Source organism: Leucoraja erinacea, chromosome 9 (assembly GCF_028641065.1).
Source record: "Leucoraja erinacea ecotype New England chromosome 9, Leri_hhj_1, whole genome shotgun sequence".
Lineage (NCBI taxonomy): Eukaryota > Metazoa > Chordata > Chondrichthyes > Rajiformes > Rajidae > Leucoraja > Leucoraja erinaceus.
The window spans coordinates 70,170,001-70,191,494 of NC_073385.1; the positions used below are offsets into that span (position 1 = coordinate 70,170,001).

General features: G+C 45.4%; 1 protein-coding gene across 1 annotated transcript in view; it reads right to left on the reverse strand.

Annotated features, from left to right (window-relative positions):
- cdc42bpb (CDC42 binding protein kinase beta (DMPK-like)) overlaps positions 1-21,494 on the reverse strand; it is a 198,971-nt gene that overhangs the window by 15,043 nt on the left and 162,434 nt on the right. The window contains exons 19-27 of the mRNA XM_055641186.1: positions 19,151-19,299; positions 14,974-15,071; positions 14,778-14,857; positions 10,368-10,466; positions 8,502-8,576; positions 5,496-5,601; positions 3,847-3,983; positions 2,235-2,374; positions 261-342 (exon numbers count right to left, since the gene is read on the reverse strand). Of these exons, the coding sequence (XP_055497161.1) occupies positions 261-342; positions 2,235-2,374; positions 3,847-3,983; positions 5,496-5,601; positions 8,502-8,576; positions 10,368-10,466; positions 14,778-14,857; positions 14,974-15,071; positions 19,151-19,299 (966 nt within the window). The remainder of the gene's footprint in view (positions 1-260; positions 343-2,234; positions 2,375-3,846; positions 3,984-5,495; positions 5,602-8,501; positions 8,577-10,367; positions 10,467-14,777; positions 14,858-14,973; positions 15,072-19,150; positions 19,300-21,494) is intronic.

Genomic DNA, 21,494 nt, shown 5'->3' on the forward strand with positions numbered 1-21,494 from the left:
TATGAAAGCAGTGCACTAATTAAGAGCTTCCAAGCATAACTGAAACTTTTATTCATATTTCAAATATTCCCTTTGAGTCCAGAGAGGAGTCCCAAGAACTGCATAATTATCAGTCTGATTAGGAGTCTAATCTCAATAATAAAATTATTAGGAGTCTGACGAAGGATCCTAATCCATCCTTTTTCTGCCTGACCGGCTGAGTTACTCCAGCACTTTGTGTCTGCCTTAATTAGGATTCAATTTGTGTGATGAATGCTCACCTTGAAAATGCAAGGAATATCCTTCCGGGTGGCATGAATTACATCGGATGCAAACACTGAACTCACAGAAAAAGCTTCATCCCTGCAAATCAAAAGTTTACAGCGTTAATCACTTCACAAACATTTCAATGGAATCTTAACAAAACAAAAGGTTATCAGGACGATTTCTCCAGTTTCTTACAAATACTTTCACAAGGATGTTGCCAGGACTCGAGGGTCTGAGCTATAGGAAGAGGTTGTGTAGGCTGGGACTCTATTCCTAGGAGCGCGGGAGGATGAGGGGTGATCTTATAGAGGTGTATAAAATTATGAGAGGAATAGATCAGGTAGATACACAGAGTTTCTTGCCCAGAGTAGGTGAATCAAGGACCAGAGGACAGAGGTTTAAGGAGAAGGGGAAAAGATTTAAAAGTAATCTGACGGGTAACTTTTTCACACAAAGGGTGGTGGGTGTATGGAACGAGCTGCCAGAGGAGGTAGTTGAGATGGAACAGGTTTGGAGGGATATGGGCCAAACGCAGGCAGGTGGGACTAGTGTAGCTGGAACATGTTGGCTAGTGTGGGCAAGTTGGGCTGAAGGGCCTGTATCACTCTATTTCTCCATTTAAATACATTTATAGGCCCTTTGACAACATTATCAGCAGATAGTAGAAATAGTGGATGAAGTGTGTTTTGGTAACACATTTATGGATAACCATTGGAACCTATATGTCTTCAATTATTTCTAATTATAGAATGCTTCCCAAGATAATTCCAAATAAAACTGCTAGATTCAGTCAAGTGATTCTCCTCAGTCACTCTGTAACTTGCATTTCCCATGATATTCAACCGAGGCTAAATCTTTGAGCAAGAATGCAGTGGGTAAAATCACTTGTAATGAAACGGTGACTTGGCTGTTTGGATTCAGACTTGGCACTGCACATTTGTTTTCTAACCTTTCCTCATTCTGAAGAAAGATTGTTGGCCTAAAATGTTAATTTATCTTTTATGCGCTCACCGCATATTCTGCCTGTTCTGCTGAATATTTCTGATATTTGCTGCTCTTATTTCACTTTATTTAAAAATAGCCTTATTGCATTAGAGTTCAGCTCCTCTCTGAAAGGCAGCAACAAAATGACATGCAAAATTCATTATATGCTTTACGCAATGGGATTTTGATTTGTCAAGCCATCTAGGTGACATTAACTATGGCACGGTGGCGTGGCAGTAGAGTTGCTGCTTCACAGTGTCCGAGACCTGGGTTTGATCCTGACTATTGGTGCTGCGTGAACGGAGTTCGTACGTTCTTCCTGTGATCCGCCTGGGTTTTCTTCGAGATCCTCAGTTTCCTCCCACACTCCAAAGACGTTGAGGTTTGTAGGTTAATTGTCTTGGTATAAATGTAAATTGTCCCTAGTGTGTGTAGGATAGTGTTAACGTGTGGAGATCGCTGGTCGGTACAGACTCGGTGGGCCGAAGGGCCTGTTTCCGCGCTGTATCTTTAAATTAAACTACTAGATATAGATATAGATATGCCATTTATTGTCACTATACATGTACAACTAGTGCTTAGTGTTGCAGGAGCCGTAAGCAGAGAATACTATGGATCTAAATCTGTAATTTTTAGGATTCATGAAGAAATAGTGAGCAGAGTGCTGCAGACTTGATGTGTCGAATGGCATAATACTGCTCCTATGTCATATGGTGAGTCACCTGAGCGAGGTGGCCAAAAATCACGGCCGTAAGTGGCGGCGTTCTTTCAGAAATCACGAAATAGAAAGTCAGATATTGGTCAAGATCTTAGTTTTAGTAATATAGATGAAGTAAAAAATTCGATTCCAAAAATGGCAACGTTGATTGATTTTTCCATTGCATAAGCACCAGGTTAACCTTGTAAATCAAACAAAACATACATCCCCATCTTCTACTCTTGAAAAGCAGAATGAGTTAAAATATGAAGAATCCACTCTTGATACATGAAATATGTAAACGTACCTCAAGTCCAGCACCTGGCTTGCAACGACTCCAGGCTGCATAGATTTCCCTTCAGCTACATCATACAGAAACAGCTTACAATCGCACACAACTGCATATGCTCTCTGCCATCCCTTCTTCACCCCAGTCGGCTTGGGAATCTGAAGTACCAAACCGGAAATAAATTCAAGTTCTATCAACATCATATTTCAGCACTTGTAGCAAAACTCCTGCCTCACAGCACCAAAGACCCGGGTTCCATCCAGACTACTGGAGCTGTCCGTGCAGAGTTTTTCGTTCTCACTGTGCCCGCGTGGGTTTTCTCTACATGCTCCAGTTTCCTCCCACATTCCAAAGAAATGCAGGTTCGTAGGTTAATTAGCCTCTATAAATTGCCACCAGTGGATAGGATGCGAAAGTGGAATAACACAGAACTACTGTACGGGTGATCAATGGTCAGCATGGACTCAGTGGGCCAAAGGGCCTGTTTCCACATTTAATCTCTAAACTACCAAAAACTAAATCTCTGCAAAACCCTTACAACGTTTATATAGTCAACTGTCTTCCCTAATTAATGTTTGCATCTTTTTTATGCCTTTCTACTTCACCATTGAAATTTAGACAACTATTGCTTTTAGAATTTATTCCAGTTACAAAAATACGTGATATTATCCCTTGCGAATGAAATCTCCAAAAATGTTGCGTTAAGTTTGGAAACGGTACATTATCGGAAAGCAATTTCAATACCATAGCTCAGTTGGTTACCTGTTGCATGAGATACATTGTTGACGATGACTAAGTTTAGTTTAGTTTAAAGATAGTGTGGAAACAGGCTCTTTGGCACAACAAATCCATGCCGACCAGCGATCACCCGTGCATTGGTTCTGTTATCCTACATTCGCAGCCCACACATTAGGAGCAATTTAAAGACGCCAATTATCTACAAACCCGCACGCCTTTGGCATGGAGTAGGAAACTGGAGCACCTGGTGAAAACCCACGTGGCCACAGGGAGAATGTACATACTCCATACAGACAGCACCCGTGGTCAGGATGGAACCCGTGCGCTGTGAGGCAGCAGCTCCACCATTATGCTGCCTGCCCCTCCAGTCGCATGGACTCTCCATGTTTCTGCTGTGTGATAGTGCGAACTGTATTGGGTCTATTCCAAATGTAATAAATTCATACAGGGCACCTTCTCAGGCACAGCTTCATCATTCAGTCCACAAACTGGAGGAATAGTCGCGCAGTGATAGAGTTGCTGCCTCACACTGCCAGAGAGCTGTGTTCGATCCTGACTATGGGTGCTCTCTGCACATAGTTTATAGTTCTCCCTGTGACCTGTGCGGGTTTTCTTCGGGTGCTCCGGTTTCCTCCCACACTCCAAAGACCGACCGATTTGTAGGTTAATTGGCTTCGGTAAAATTGTAAATTGCCCTTAGTGTGTAGGATAGTGTTAGTGTACGGGGATCGCTGGTCGGCACGGACTCGGTGAGCTGACGGAGTCAGTTTCCACGCTGTATCTCTCAACTAAACTCCTGTTCTATCATCTTAGTGTTAACTACCAATATTGAGCAAACACCATGAATTCGATAGATTCTTTGCTATACTTAAATGAGAAGCAGTTTTCATACCTTTACATAGCCTTTGTAGGCAGTTCCTATTCCCCTCTGGACATCTATTCCAAGCGGCCTCTTTGCTTGCTCAGATGGTATCGGGCACACTTGAGGGGCACTGTCCTTGCACAACACGTGGCAGATAAATGAGCAAACTGTGGAACAAGTGAACTTTGGTTAACTACACAATCCAATATATACATTTTATTGCAGTGTGAGTACATTGAAGAAACTGGGCAGCAATCTGGATGCTGCCCAGTAACTGCACTATTTTTCTGCCCAATGTTATCGACAGTGCACTGAATCAATAAGAATAGGTGGAAAATTGGTTCAACAAATGTATGTTTTAAACCATGAAACCAACATTAACTCTGAAGGGGAAGAACTCGGAAGGTCAGGCAGCATTTACGGAAGGAAATGGGCAGCCTACATTTCGGGTCGAGGGCTTGCCTCGGGAGTGAGAGAGCGGAGGGGAGATTACCGCTGTCAAGCTGCAGGTGGATCCACAACCCGAGGACACGAACATCTCTCCCTCTCCCTCTCCCTCCATATCTTCCTATCTTTCTATCCAGATTCTACCACACATACCCTTTCGTTTAGTTTTCGAGTTTAGTTTAGAGATACAGCATGGGAATAGGCTCTTCGCCCCACCGAGCACCAATGACCTGTTCACACTAGTACTTTCTCACCCACTCCTACTCACTGGGGGCAATTTACAGGAACCAATAAACCTACTAACCCCGCACATCTTTGGGATGTGGAAGGAAACTGGAGCACTCAGATGAAACCCGTGCAGTCACAGGGAGAGAGTGCAAACTCCGCACAGCAAGCACCCAAGGTCAGGGTTGAAACCGGGGCTCTGGCGCTGTGAGGCAGCAGCTCTACCCGCTGCTCTCACTGCATCAACACCCCCCCACCCCCGTTCCCATGTACCCACCCTACCTCTCTTATTTGATCCCAAACTCAACCATACTTTTACATCAGATTCCATCAGCATCAGCCCCTTGTCACATCGCATGCCCGCCTGTCACCATCTCCGCCCCTCTCTCCCGCACTCGACTCCACTCCTCCTCACCACTTGCCGTCCCCTCTAACTTCTTTATACCCGGCCATCTCCCCTCCTCTCCTTCCGTCCACATCAAGGCTCAGGGCTCTAAACTGTCCCATTTCCCTCCACAGATGCCGCCTGAACCTGCACAGTTCTTCCAGGTGTATAAAATGATGAGGGGAATAGCTCAGGTAGATGCACTGAGTCTCTTGCCCAGGTGTACGGATCGAGAACCAGAGGACATGGGTTTAAGGTGGAGGGGTAAAGATTTAATAGGAATCTAAGGGGTAACTTTTTCACACGGAGGGTTGTGGGTGTATGGAACAAGCTGCCAGAGGAAGTAGTTGAGGGAGCAACTATCCCAATGTTTAAGAAACAGTCGGCCAGGTACATGGATAGGACAGGTTTGGAGGAATATGGACCAAATGGAGGCAGATGAGACTCGTGTAGCTGGGACATGTTGGGTGGTGTGGGCAAGTTGGGTCGAAGGGCCTGTTGCCACACTGTATCACTCTATGAGTTGAGTTTATTTGACTCCAGTATCGGCATCTCTTATGTCTCCACTAAATCTGAAGGCTATAACAAGTGTTAATACAGATGACGCTATTGTAGTACTCACCGTCGCAGGCATAGCCCTGTCGTACTAAACCCACCATCAGAGAGGTGCAATGGCTACACTGGGTCGGGCTGGAGAAGTTTCTGATGCTGACTTGGTGGGCTTTAGGCTGGGAAATTTAAAGAAACATGGAAAGGATACAAAATCAGAAATGGCCACTGAACAAGACTGCTTCAATTATTTACCTTTTTAAACAGAGATTGGGATTAAGTTGGCATTGAACCTATCATTTTGAATATTTAGTTTCATTTTACAGACATTATTCTTGGTGCCCAAATGGCACGGCAACTAGTCCAACCATCTCACGTTTCCTGCGACCTGGGTTCAGTTTGACTTGGGGGGAGTTTGCACATTCTCCCTGTAACCATGCCAGGACCAGGCCGGGTCGGAGCCTCCAACGGAGTCTCAGGGTCAAGGGGACGGGGGAGGGTGGGGGGTCGGGGTCAGGGGTGGGGGAGGGTGGGGGGGTCACGGGGTGGGGGTCGGAGTCTCTCGGGGTCATGGGGGACGGGGTGGGGGGGGACGGACGGGGTCGGGGTCGGGGGTGGGGGACGGGGTCACGGGGTGGGGGACGGGGTCACGGGGGGGGACGGGGTCGGAGTCGGGGTCACGGGGGGGGGACGGGGTCACGGAGTCTGGGGGACGGGGTCACGGGGTGGGGGTGGGGGACGGGGTCACGGGTCACGGGGGGGGACGGGGGTCACGAGAGTGGGGGACGGGGTCACGGGGTGGGGGGACGGGGTCAGAGAGGGGGGACGGGGTCACGGGGTGGGGGACGGGGTCAGAGGTGGGGGGACGGGGTCACGGGGTGGGGGACGGGGTCACGGGGTGGGGGACGGGGTCACGGGGGGGGGACGGGGTCACGGGGTGGGGGACGGGGTCACGGGTGGGGGACGGGGTCACGGGGTGGGGGACGGGGTCACGGGGTGGGGGACGGGGGGGGTGGGGGACGGGGTCACGGGGTGGGGGACGGGGTGGGGGACGGGGTCACGGGGTGGGGGACGGGGTCACGGGGTGGGGGACGGGGTCACGGGGTGGGGACGGGGTCACGGTGGGGGACGGGGTCACGAGGTGGGGACGGGGTCACGGGGTGGGGGACGGGGTCACGGGGGGGGACGGGTCACGGGGTGGGGGACGGGGTCACGGGTGGGGGACGGGGTCACGGGGTGGGGGTCACGGGGGGACGGGGTCACGGGGTGGGGGACGGGGTCACGGGTGGGGGACGGGGTCACGGGGTGGGGGACGGGGTCACGGGGTGGGGGACGGGGGGGGACGGGGTCACGGGGGGACGGGGTCACGACGGGGGGGGGGTCGGGGTCACGGGGTGGGGGACGGGTCACGGGGGGGGACGGGGTCACGGGGGTGGGGGACGGGTCACGGGGTGGGGGACGGGGGTCACGGGGTGGGGGACGGGGTCACGGGGGGGGACGGGGTCAGGGTGGGGGGGGACGGGGGTCACGGGGTGGGGGACGGGGGTCACGGGGGGGACGGGGTCACGGTGGGGGACGGGGTCACGGGGTGGGGACGGGGTCACGAGGGGGGGGACGGGTCACGGGGTGGGGGACGGGGTCACGGGGGGGGACGGGGTCACGGGGTGGGGGGGTCAGAGTGGGGGACGGGGTCGGGGGGGACGGGGTCACGGGGCTGGGGGGTCACGGGGTCATGGGGGGTGAGGACGGGGTGTCAGGGTGGGGGGGGTCACGGGTTGGGCTGGAGTCGGAGCTGGGGGACTGGAGTCGGACCGACGTGTATGTATGGGGCCACATTGTCGAGAAGGATGGAGGGCCTGGCATGGGGGTGCCAAGAACTAAGGGGAATGACGAAGGGGCAAGTACGTTTTGTAACGTTCCCGCTGCCACCGTTGTGGCGACTCCTTTGTGCATTTTGTATGCAAAAACAAAGAATTTGACGGTACCTCGCCAGGTGCAAGTGACAATAAAGTCTCATCGTCATCATGCTCATGCGGACTTCCCCTAATACTCTGGTTTCCTCCCATTTCCCCAACAAGTGCTGGTTGTTGGGTTAACTGGCTGTTGCAAATGTTCTTTAGTGTAGGTGGATGGTGGGAGAATCAGAAAGGTTTTCATGGGCAGGTGTGAGTGAATATTCATTCATCATTGTTGAAAACATTAGCGACGCAGTGGCGCTGGTTTCTAACGGGAACAGTGACGGATGCACCACACATCTCTGTCCTCCAGTTCCTGCGGACTTCCGCCGCTGGAAGTATAGGATTTTGGTGTGTGTCCTTTATCTGAAGATCTCTCCTGGTCCGAGAACACCGATGCAATTATAAAGAAAGCACATCAGCGCCTCTACTTCCTGAGAAGATTACGGAGAGTCAATATGTTAAGGAGGACTGTCTCGAACTTCTACAGGTGCACAGTAGAGAGCATGCTGACCAGTTGCATCGTGGCTTGGTTCGGCAACTTGAGCACCCAGGAGAGGAAAAGACTACAAAAAGTAGTAAACACTGCCCAGTCCATCATCGGCTCTGACCTCCCTACCATCGAGGGGATCGATTGCAGTCGCTGCCTCAAAAAGGCTGGCAGTATCATCAAAGACCCACACCATCCTGACCACACACTCATCTCCCTGCTGCCTTCAGGTAGAAGGTACAGGAGACTGAAGACTGCAACGACCAGGTTCAGGAATAGCTACTTCCCCACAGCCATCAGGCTATTGAACTCAACTCAAACAAAACTCTGAACATTAATAGTCCATTATCTGTTTATTTGCACTTTATCAGTTTATTTATTCATGTGCGTATATATTTATATAATGGTATATGGACACACTGATCTGTTCTGTAGTCAATGCCTACTATGTTCTGTTGTGCTGAAGCAAAGCAAGAATTTCATTGTCCTATCAGGGACACATGACAATAAACTCACTTGAATCATCATTGACTAGACCATTGCAAACTAGGGATGGGAGGCAATTGCTCTGAGAGCCAGCAGAACTTTATTGGGCTGAATGGCCTAGTAAGGAAATGTGTACAGAAAATATTACCTTTGGCAAAGGAGTAGGTTGTACGAATATAGGAGATGTAGCAGCAGGAGTAGTTTGATGAGGCGTCAGTGGCTCCTGAAATGTAATAAAATAGAAGGAAAAGTTAAGGTACCAGCTTGTAGATTTTGTCATGAACAATTAATGCCACCTTCCCACGAAATCCTCCCATATTCTCAGTAGATCAGCAAATTACAGATCATGAGTTTGGACTGCCATTACCGTAATGATAGCTATACAAACAATATTGCAGTCAGATCAGTGCCATAATCATTTTTGAATAAGACACAAAGTGCTGGAATGACCCAGTGGGCCAGGCAGCATCTGTGGAAGGAATGTAAAGGCGGAGGGAGGGATATGGGTGGAAAGTAGGACAGTGGGAGAAATGAATGTGCTCCTGGGTGGGAAGGAGGGAAGGGGTGGGGTTGTGACTGGAAAAAGGAGAATTTAATGTTCATACCATGGTCTCTTGTTAGCTTTTCAATAAAGTGTTATAAAATCAACAGAGGTTGGTGCCTTCGATTTTTATATTAAAAACTACTTAAAACAGTACCAAACAAGGATCACGGCATTCAAACGAATGGTAAATTGTGTTGAAAGCATAAAGGGGCTGTCCCACTTGGCCGTCATTTACACCTCATTTACGCGTCATATGTAAAATAGGTTGACGCGTCGTGACTTGTGGGGTACACATGGGTGATGTACGCATCGCGCATGGTGAGGCGTGGTCGCATGCAGTAGCACGCGATATCGCGCGGTGCTCCAGGATTTCGTAGTGTAACAAAATCCTCGCGCGCCACCTGCGTGGCGTATCGCGTACGCACGCTGACGCATTGGCGTATGCACGCTGGCGTCCCGACGTCTCACGTGTATCGCGTGGTGACGAATGGTTAGCTCACCGTGCGTCAACGTCCGTAACGATGCGACGCCGCGTGATTTGCGCGCGACATCGCGCATCACAGCGTGCAGACCTATTTTACATACAACGCGTAAATGAAGCGCAAATGACGGCCAAGTGGGACAGGCCCTTTACCATATAAACATATAACAATTACAGCACAGAAACAGGCCATCTCGGCCCTTCTAGTCTGTGCCTAACACGTATTCTCCCCTAGTCCCATCTACCTGCACTCAGACCATAACCCTCCATTTCTTTACCGTCCATATGCCTATCCAATTTATTTTTAAATGATGTCGAACCTGCCTCCACCACTTCCACTGGAAGGTCATTCCACACAGCTACCGCTCCGAGTAAAGAAGTTCCCCCTCATGTTACCCCTAAACTTCTGTCCCTTAATTCTCAACTCATGTCCTCTTGTTTGAATCTTCCCTACTCTCAATGCGAAAAGCTTATCCACATCAACTCTGTCTATCCCTCTCATCATTTTAAAAACCTCTATCGTCTCCCCTTAACCAAAGAATAAAGACCTAACTTGTTTAACCTTTCTCTGTAACTTAGTTGCTGAAACGCAGGCAACATTCTAGTAAATCTCCTCTGTACTCTCTCTATTTTGTTGACATCTTTCCTATAATTTGGCGACCAAAATTGTACACCATACTCCAGAATTGGCCTCACAAATGCCTTGTACAATTTTAACATTACATCCCAACTTTTATACTCAATGCTCTGATTTATAAAGGCCAGCACACCAAAAGCTTTCTTTACCACCCTATCTACATGAGATTCCACCTTCAGGGAACTATGCACAGTTATTCCCAGATCCCTCTGTTCAACTGCATTCCTCAATTACCATTTACCATTTATAAATCAGTTTTCTGAGGAGAATACTATACTTCATACGGTAGCTTTACATTTATTTCACTGGAAAGATTTCTTTTAAATAAGTGCATAAATTTGATAGTACTTACATCCCTTTGACCCACATGGTAAGAAGCTGAGGGTGATGGAGAAAGGGGAGATGCTTCTGGTTTCAGGGCCCCAATATCAACCTCACTGACAGAACCACTCTAGAAAATATCAATTTGGAATAAAGTTCTGTTTTAAACATTCTGTTTCAAATTATTGCTTGAAAATAATTAGTTCAGTCAATCTACTTTCTGTTCGCGAGGAGGTGTTTCCGAGAAGTAACAATATTAAGTTTTAAAAACCATACCCAAAATTGCACTTGAAAACAACTTTAATGCATTATTTTTACAAGTGGCAGCAAGCTTTTTCAATCAAAATATAAGCTGGGATGAAGAAGTGTGTCTCTGGATGCCCATCAAATTATTAAATCTAAGATGATAGAAATAAAAGGAGAAGGCTATTCACACCTCAACCTTACGCCGTTTAATAAGATCATGGCTGAGCTTGCATGGAGCCAATTTTACCTGCAAACTGCATATTCTTTGATGTCAAAAACTCTATTGAACTGTGCTTTGGAATATACTTTGCTTGGGCGGTATGCATATTGACTTCTCTAACTTCAAGTAACCCTTGCTTTCCCTCTCTCGTTTTCACACTCCCGGCCCTCAGTCTGAAGAAGGGTCTCGACCTGTAGCGTCACCCATTCCTTCTATCCAGAGACGCTGCCTGTCCCGCTGAGTTGCTCCAGCATTTTGTGTCTACCTTCGAGATGAACCAACTTCTCCTCGCTTCTGTCCAGAACAAACATCTCTGATTTTGAGAACGTAAACTGTTTCCAGACACTGCTGCCAAAGGCAATGTCATTCCCGTACTCCCCAGCAAGCTCAGTGGAAATTTTGTGCATTTCAATAACATAACCTCTCATTTTTCTAAACTCAAACTGGTTTAAGACCAGTGTGTGTAATCCCTCCTCTTGTGACACACCAGTGATCCCAAGAACAAAGATGGTGTTGGTTGCAGATCTCAAAATAAGCAATTGAACAAAACAACCATTCTACTTGGTGCTGGAGTAACTCAGCAGGTCAAGCAGCAGCTCTAGGGAACATAGATAGGCAACATTTTCGGTCATACTGATTGTAACAGTGGTATGACTAAGCCTGGTGAGTGATAAGTGGATATAGGCTGGATATAGGCGGGGGATGGTTTGGATAGGCAGAAGGTTGGACAAAAGCCAGAGATAAACAGACAGAAGGCGCAAGATAGATTTCTTACTTTTCATTTCTGGCCTTTGTCTACCATTCAACCCCCCCCCCCCCCCTCACCTGTATCCACCTATCACGTGCGAGACTTTGCCCCAGCCCCTCCTCTCTTGCAGCTTTTTACCCCCCACTACCATCAGTCTGAAGAATGGTCCCGGCTCGGAACATCACCTCACCACATTCTCCAGAGATGCAGCCGGACCCATTGGATTACTCCAGCATGTCGCCTCTTTTTTGGTAAACCAGCATCTGCAGTTCCCCGTGTCTACCATTTTACGTAGACTGCATCCCAAAGAGCCAAATTATTACTTCACAGATTCATTAAAATTATGTTTTGTACAAAACATTATCTCTTCCGTCACAGATTTTGTTTAAAGAAAGTTGACACGTGACAAAAGTGACAGCCAACATGTAACAATAATGAAATAAATGATCAGATTATTTATTTTAGGTAGACAAAAAGTGCCGCAGTAACTCAGCGGGACATGCAGTATCTGTGGAGAGAAGGGATGGGCGACGTTCCTTCTATCCAGACATGCTGCCCGTCCCGCTGAGTTATTCCAGCATTTTGTGTCTATCTTTAGTGTATAACCAGTATATGCAGTTCCTTCCTGCATATTTATTTCAGGTGCTGTTTGAGATACGAGTATGCCCAAGGTGACTGGAGAAATACATTAGCTTTCCTTCAAATAGTACTGTAATAGTATAATAAATGTTTAAAAGACACTATTTAAATGCGTTTCCTAAAGAGTAGTGCATTAACAATACTGTACCATGTAATACTGTACTGGAGTACAAGCTAGATTACGTGTTGAGGTTGCTGAGCAAGTCATAAACACAACATCCTATCTCAGAACAATGTAGAACAACAAAATGCTGGAGTAACTCAGCGGAACAGGCAGCAGCTCTGGAGAGAAGGAATGGTTGACGGTTCGGGTCGAGGCCTGCCTGTCCCGCTGAGTTACTCCAGCATTTTGTTTCTATCTTTGGTTTAAATAGGTCTGAAGAAGGGTTTTGCCCTGAAACGTCACCCATTCCATCTCTCCAGCAATGCTGCCTGTCCCGCTGAGTTACTCCAGTATCTTTGGTTTAAAACAGTATCTGCAATTCCTTCCTACGCAACAAATAACACGTACCAGCAGCTTGATAAAAAGTTATCAATTTGTGATGACACTGTTTTTCTCTTCAAAGATTCTACCTGATCAACTGAGAAATTCCATTATTTTCCATGTTAGCTTAAATATTAATATCACACAGCTTCGTATTCAACGGAGTTTTGCTTGGCACTGTGTTCCAGTTTTCAAAGTCACGGAATATTTCCAGCATTTTTATTTTATACAATTTTATATGTAGCTACTGGATCTTTGATCTCCATCTGTTTGAGTACCTTACACTGAGTTATCAGAGGACATATTTAAAAAGCACACACAAAATCCTTTAACATAAAGACCATTTAAAAATAATGATTCATATTAAGTAACAAGAACTACTTTACTTCAATTGTAATTTATTCTCGAACCATAACCTGGTCTACAATGTACTAAAGAATGGATGCTGTCAGGTACAGCAAAATATTTTCTTACATGTCTTTTCTTTGAAAAGCAGGGCTTGATGGAAGACATCAAGTTTGAAAAAGATAGCCAGAAAACAAGAATCATTGAAACAATACATTAAAACAACATATCAGACAGGGAAGTGTAAATGTCAGGTCACCTAGCTTTTGTAAATTCCAAAGCTCCAAAGTACCAGATCAATTACATGCTCGCTAGTTACATTTGGAGTCAAATTCAGGAGTTCAAATAATCGACTGTAAACTCCTCAGCAGACCCACGAATTAGGGACTAACGAGAAAAGTACTATAAAGTGTTTATCTTTACTAGATGAAAGTTCGAGACCACATCTGAATCACTCATAGATATACAGATTCAGATTCAGATTCAATTTTATTTGTCATTGTCAGTGTACAGTACAGAGACAACGAAATATATTATAAAAACAAGTTAAAACTATCTGAAATAATTAACGAGGGGTAATTGAAAGCATTTGTCTAATTTCATTTGAACTCCTGAGGCTGATTAATTCTCTCAAATGCACTGATTTCAAAAAAATATGTATTAAAAAATGGCAACATTTTGTGTTTAGTAGATTGCTGAATTATGTTATCAATGGAAGATTATTTTTCCGATTGAGTGTCATGGGAACAGCAATTAGGAAGTTAAGTATGAAATATCACCAGTTTATTTTAATAGCTTTTCAAACACGAGCGGTGGGAATCAAGTAGAGGAAGTTTCACGTAAAGCGACACAGAAGTGAGTAACACAGAAGGAAACACGGCTGGTTCGTAGGGTCAGCTTATGAAGTTTGTAACAGTTAGGGTGACAAAGCAAGCACTGAAACTTACTTCTTCCCAAAATGCTAGGAGAGATGATGTAGACGAGGATGAAACAGAGCCCTTAAGTGCAACAGATACGAGAAAAACACACTTAGTGAATTCCCTTCACAGACTGAAAGGTTTTCATCAGGACACCATCTCTTGCAAAGAGACCACTGCATTGGGATATAATCAGATTTCTTTTAAAGGAAGACAGTGAGGCCACTAAAAGCAACACAGTTTACAGATTTGTGGGAGATGTTTGGAATAAGCATAACTCCATGCAATAAAGTGTACATCCAATTCACTTTCAAAATTTTAAATTTGTGGAGAATTAGCATTGGAAAAATGGAGTGTGAACTAAATCTGCATTCATTTTGTTTTTTGGCTCAAACCATGAAAATGAGTACATCAATCACTTGAGTACATCAAAGATAGACACAAGATGCTGGAGTCACTCAGCGGGACAGGCAGCATCTCTAGAGATAAGGAATGGGAGACGTTTTGGGTTGAGACCCTTCTTAATCTCGACCCAAAACATCACCCACCCATTCCTTCCCTCCGGAGATGCTGCCTGTCCCACTGAGTGACCCCAGCATCTTGTGTCTATCTTTGGTTGAAACCAGCATCTGCCGTTCCTTCCTACAGTTGAATACACCAAATTACTTTCTACAATCTCTGCATAATTTAATTCATATTTCCCACCACGTACAGTTTTTTCTGCCCTGCTTTACTCAGGATGTATTTCTAATCTCTTCTCTGCTCTAATAGAACTTGTGATTCCACATGGATAACATATCCTTTCGAGAGTTTTACCTGATCACTATATAGAGAACACTTACTTTAAATCCTAAGTCATGTGGAACAGGAGAGGTGTTGAAGTAGTCAAAAATGGAGTCTTGAAAATCGGGGAGTTTGAGTCCTTTAATGGAAAAAGTAGAAGTTAATCACCATACAGATTTAACATTTAAAAAAAGCTGTCCATATCTGTACTGGAAACTCACAGTAAAGTAGATTCAAGCAGCAAATATCACTAACCTTTTTCTGTTCTGGCTCTACTCTCCTCCAATTCCTTCTTTAAATTCAGTATCTCCTCCATGAATTGCTGGTTTTTGGCATCTGCTTCCTTCTGCTTACTATAAAATAGATCACGAACAATAGAATGCAGAATAGCTAAATGAATTTGACAGATACAAGTTTGATGTTTGAGTGGAATTGAATTTGTTGAGGTTTTAATTCACGGAGATGGAAGGTCAGAGTGGGGAGGATTTACAGATATTCCATTTGTCACCAAAATGCTGCAATATGTGGTATTTTTGGCAGAAGAATCTTGATGGCCTAATGGACATTCTACACAAGAATATGTGTGCGGCATGGTGGTGCAGCGGTAGAGTTGCTGCCTCACAGCGCCAGAGACCCGGGTTCCATCCTGACTACGGGTGCTGTCTGCACAGAGTTTGTACGTTCTCCCCGTGACTGCGTGGGTTTTCTCCGGGTGCTCCGGTTTCCTCCCATATTCCACAGATGGTTCTATAAAATTGTCCCTGGTGTGTAGGATAGAACTAGTGTTTGGATGATCATTTGTCGACATGGACTCGGTGGGCCGAAGGGCCTGTGTCCACACTATCTCTAAACTAAACTAAATCTTTTAAATTCACTTGGACAGTCAGAATGGGGAGGATTCACAGCCATTCCATTTGTCACTAAGAAGCTGCAATATGTGGCATCTTTGGCAGAGGAATCTTAATATCCTAATGAACATTCCACACAAGAATATATAACCAGAAATTCCCTTTAGATTTTGCCCTTTTCAACATAGACTATGCCTTCTAGTCCTTTCCACCCTTCGAAAAAGGTTGCGATTGTCCACTCTAACGATGGACTTTTAAGATCAGGTCAAGGCTTAATTGCTGTCAGGTGAAATATGCATTGAAAATTTACTTTTATAAGTCCGTCATTGAATATCATGGCATTGAAACAGGTCCTGTGGCATACCATGCCCTTACTATCGAGTCTTATCTGCACTAATCCTATTTACCAACACATGAACCATAACTGTGCTTGCAATTCAAGTGCTCATCTTGATTCTCCGTACATGCCTGCCTCATCAACCGAGCTGTCCACTTACAGCTTTGTCCTCAATACCTTTGTCTCCTTAAACCCACGATCTCTGATCTCAGATGCCTCTGCTTTCACTCACTGCTAGGTTAAAGAATATTGCAAATATATTTTACATTTTTGTAAAACTGCTTCAGCTTTTCATAAACTGCTTCAGACGACATCCATGTCATTTTAAACATTGTGGCCAGATAATAATGAACATAAAATCAACTCAATTGTACCTTATTACTATACCAGGACATGCTTTGAAAATACTGGGATAGTAATATCGGGAGCTTCACCGCGGATGCCAACCAGACTCCACATGCAGCAACTGATTCGGGTTTCCAGTCCAACCTCTAATGGAGTAGTTTGAGGGAGGATGCTTTCGCAATAGGTCACTGAAGCACAACACCCCTGTGTGCAGTGGTCACTTAGGAGAGCAGCAACATGCACTGACTTCACAGCCCAACACCCGGACTTCCATCTGTATATATGTATATAGCGCTGCAGAATTGTGCACCTATCCCCCCCCCCCCCCCCCCCCCCCCCCCCCCCATTCTCCCTTTTGTTTTTGTTTTCTGTTTCTTGTTTTTTGTACTAAATTATATGTATGCACTGAGTACGAGCAGCTTTTAATTTCATTGTACATGTATAGTGACAATAAATGGCATATCTATATCTATCTATCTATCCAAATCAGTAGTATCAGTAGTAATGTGGGCCTGTAGGGCTGTATGCTTTCAGACTAGTCTTCCTTCTGAGGGTGCGATGTATGATGTTTTTATGTATGTATTGTTAAATCTATGTACCATTGTATGTAGCACTTTAGTACCTGCACTGATCTAAAGCACTTTGGTCAACGAGAGTTGTTTTTAAAATGTGCTAGAGAAATAAAATTGACTTGACTTGACTTGACTTCCATGACTTGCTGCCAACAAAACTTGTGCTTTCAGTCACAAGGTTTGCTGGCATCAACTAATGGAACTGATCGAGATAATTTACAGCCAATTGCATCTTTGCTGCTATTCCTAAATTAATCCAACTAACCTGCACCTGAATTTATTTAAAACACATCTAATATTTTCTTAAAACGACGTCGCTGTTGCAACATTCGAAACAAAGAAATTCGCCTCACTTTTGCACAGTCACAGATGATAACATTCAATTGAACACCCCTGATCACCATCTGGTCAATGTGTAAGACGTCCCTTCTTGCTTCACTCCATTAAATTCCTTCACAATTTTACAAAACATGGATCAGGATTCATTCAAGTTCTTCTTCACTTCTCTACTCCAAAGGAAGCAATCTTTAGAAACCACGTCTCATCTCGAAAACCATAGTTTCTCCGCCCTAGTACTACCTTAGCGAATATCTGCTGTACGCTCTCCAGAATGGCCACTTCCTTTCTCCAATGGCACATGACTCCAATCACGACCTTGGGTACATGCCGATTGACTATAACCCTTAACCGGGTAGACTAGATTTAGGGCATGGTCTAAGGGAAAGAGGTTAGGCCTTCAGGGGCGGTATGGTGGCACAGCGGTAGAGTTTCTGCCTTACAGCACCACAGACCAACGACAGACCCGGGTTTGATCCTGACTACGGGTACTTGTCTGTACGGAGTTTGTATGTTCCCCCCGTGACCTGCGTGGGTTGTTTCAGAGATCTTCAGTTTCCTCCCACACTCCAAAGACGTACAGGTATGTAGGTTAATTGGCTTTGTATAAATATAAATTGTCCCATCATAGCTACATACAGTAGGATAGTGTTAATGTTCAGGGATCGCTGGTCGGTGCGGACTCGGTGTGCCGAAGGGCCTGTTGCCGTGCTGTATCTCTAAACTAAACTAAACTTTAGAACCAAGATGAGAGATTTCTTCACCCAGGTTTCTCTGGAATTCTTGAACCCAGAGGGATGTAGGTTCTCTGTTGTTGAATATATTTGAGACCAAAACTCAAAAGATATTTGGACTCAAGGGATATTATTAAGAGGAGGCTTGGGGGTTGCAATTCGGTAAGATAATGAGCATCGATCTCATGATGACCACCGGGTGGCGCCAGCAATGCCTCGCCAACAGTCTGTCTGTCCCTTTCTTCTTAATTTTTGTTAAAGTATGTGTTAGACGTAAGTTTTTAGTGTTCTTCAGCTTCTTTTACGTGGGGGGGGAGCAGATTGGGGGAAACTTTTTCCAATCTCTTAACTCGATGGAGATGTGATTTTTTCCCGTATCGTATCTCCATCCGCACAGCGGCCCAACATCGTGGAGTTGGCGGCCTTTGCTGGAGACTGACCGGACTCTGCACCGCAGGTGCCTGCGAACTTAATATCGTGGAGTCCGCAATCCCTTTGCCAGGGGTCGACCTCTGAGCTCTACAGCGGTGCCCGCGGAATTTAACATCGTGGAGCCCGCGGTCTCTGGTCAGAGACCGACTTCGGGAACTCGAAGCTGCAGAAGCTTCGATCGCCCCGATGCGGGAGATTCGACCAACGGCTGCGGGAGCTTTGATCGCCCCGATGGATGGTTCAACTGCCTGACGACCGTGGGAGAAGAATGCGGGAAGAAGATTGGACTTTACTGCCTTCCATCACAGTGAGGAATGTGGGGTGTCCGCTGTGGTGGATGTTTATGTTAGCTTTTATGTAGTTGTGTGTCTTGTTGCTTTTCTTAGTACGGCTGTACAGTAATTCGCATATCACTGTATCTTAATTGGTACATATGATAATAAAAGACTTTTGAAACCGTTGAAACCTTTGATACATCGGGATGGGGACGGAGACAGGAAGGTTACATGGCCAGCTTCTGGTCTCGTTTAAAAAAAAAATCATTACACATAAACACCCAAATTGTAAAAGATTTAACAAAAAAAAAGAAATTTAACAGCTGATCAATTTAGATTTAAAGTTAATAAATAAAAGATGAAAGCGTAACAAACAGTTACTGCAAATAGCCTTCTGAAATATGATCTTCCAGCATAATGCTTTAGATTAACGTTTAGAATGCAATGGTCAAAGATGACATTTATATGGGCCTTTTCAGCGCTGAGAAAATGAGCAGAGTGCAACCGAACGCAAACTTTAATTCATAGGAATTCTTAATAATGAACACCATACCTCTCAAAAGCCATGTTCGTCGCTTTCACCCGACTTAGCTCTTCCTGCACTAACTGCTTAGCACGTATCTCTGCTTCAAGCGCTGACTGTAACTCCAATCTAGCCGACATATCCAACTTTGCACTGCGTCTCACTTTCCACAGAGGATCCTGGAGAAGCAAACAAGAAGACGTAGAGAATTAACAAAGACCAGTTAACGCAATAATATTCATCGAGGGTAGTTGCTGATTGTTAACATACAGGGGCTGTTAACATTTGGTCACAGTAAATGGCGGTACTGGCTCGAAGGCCGAATGGCCGAATACAGAGGCCTACTCCTGCACCTATTGTCTATTGTAAAATTCAGCGTTAATTTGTTTTTCCTATGTCAATACTGATGCTAATTTTGTTTCCAATGTCACAAGGTCATCAGTGATAGGAGCAGAATTAGGCCATTTGGCCCATCACGTCTACTCCGCCATTCAATCATGGCTGATCTATCTCTCCTAACCCCATTTCTCTTGCCTTTTCCGCAGAACCTCCAACACCCATATTAATCAAGAATCTATCTATCCCTACCTTAAAAATAGCCAATGAATATCCAATGTCTCAGGATTCAATAGATTCTAAGTTAAGGCGGCATCAAGGCTCACTTTTTTAAATTCAATAACAGGAAAAACTAAATGCAAAACAAATTCCTAAAAGGGTGATGTGTAGGAAGGAACTGCAGATGCTGGTTTAAACTGAAGATAGACACAAAAAGCTGGAGTAACTCAGCGCGTCAGACAGCATTTCGGGAGAAAAGGAATAGGTGACGTTTCTGGTTGAGATGGGGGTCATTGTCGGCAAGGCATTCCAACAGTTTAATGTCAATACAGTTTTCATATCCATAGCAGGAGCTCAGGAGGGTACTTTGGGAACAGTTGTTATTGGGAATGGTCACATATGACATGTGGGAGTCATTTAAAGGCCAGTTGATCAAAGTTCAGAGTCCCCCCTTGACTCCATCCAAGGACCCAAGCAGTCTTTCTATGTGCGGCAGAGGTTCACTTGCACCTCCTCCAACCTCATCTATTGCATCCGCTGCTCTAGATGTCAGCTGCTCTACATCGGTGAGACCAAGCATAGGCTTAGCGATCGCTTTGCCCAACACCTCCGCTCGGTCCGCAATAACCAACCTGATCTCCCGGTGGCTCAGCATTTCAACTCCCCCTCCCATTCCGTACCCGACCTTTCAGTCCTGGGCCTCCTCCATGGCCAGAGTGAGGACCATCGTAAATTGGAGGAGCAGCACTTCATATTTTGCTTGGACAGTTTGCACTCCAGCGGGTATGAACATTGACTTCTGTAATTTCAGGTAGTCCCTGCTTTCTCTTCCCTTTCTCAACTCTCCCTCAGCCCACTGGCTCCACCTCTTCCTTTCTTCTCCCCCCCCCCCACCCTACATCAGTCTGAAGAAGGGTTTCGGCCCTAAATGTTGCCTTTTCCTTCGCTCCATAGATGCTGTCTCACCCGCTGAGTTTCTCCAGCATTTTTGTCTACCTTCGATTTTCCAGCGTCTGCAGTTCCTTCTTAAACACCAAGATTGCTGGGGTCGCGGACCGAGAGGAAGGCTCAAAATATCCAGCGAGATTTAGATCAGCTACAGAAATTGGTGGAGAAATGGCAGGTGGAGTTTAACTTCACTTTTCACTTTTTCCACATTTTGTTATGTTACAGCCTTATTCCAAAATGGATTTAAATTTTTTTTTATCATCAATCTACACACAATACCTCATAATAAAAAAAGGGAAAACAGGTGTTTAGAAATGTTTGCAAAGTAATTAAAAATAAATAACTGAAATATCACATTTACATAAGTATTCAGGTCCTTTGCTATGACACTCAAAATTGAGCTTCGGTGCATCCTGTTTCCACCAGGACTCTTCATAGAGCTGGCCACCCGGCCAAACTGAGCAATCGGGGGAGAAGGGCCTTGGTCAGGGAGGTGAACAAGAACCCGATGGTCACTCTCACAGAGCTGCAGAGTTCTTCTGTGCAGATGGGAGAACCTTCCAGAAGGACAACTATATCTGCAGCACTCCACCAATCAGGCCTTTATGGTAGAGTGGCCAGACAGAAGCTACTCCTCAGTAAAACGCCCACATGGAGTTTGCCAAAAGGCATGAGAAACAAGATTCTCTGGTCTGATGAAACCAAGATTGAGCTCTTTGGCCTGAATGCCAAGTGTCACGTCTGGAGGAAACCAGGCACCGCTCATCACCTGGCCAATACCATACCTACGGTGAAGCATGGTGGTGGCAGCATCATGCTGTGGGGATGTTTTTCAGCGGCAGGAACTGGGAAACCAGTCAAGATCAAGGGA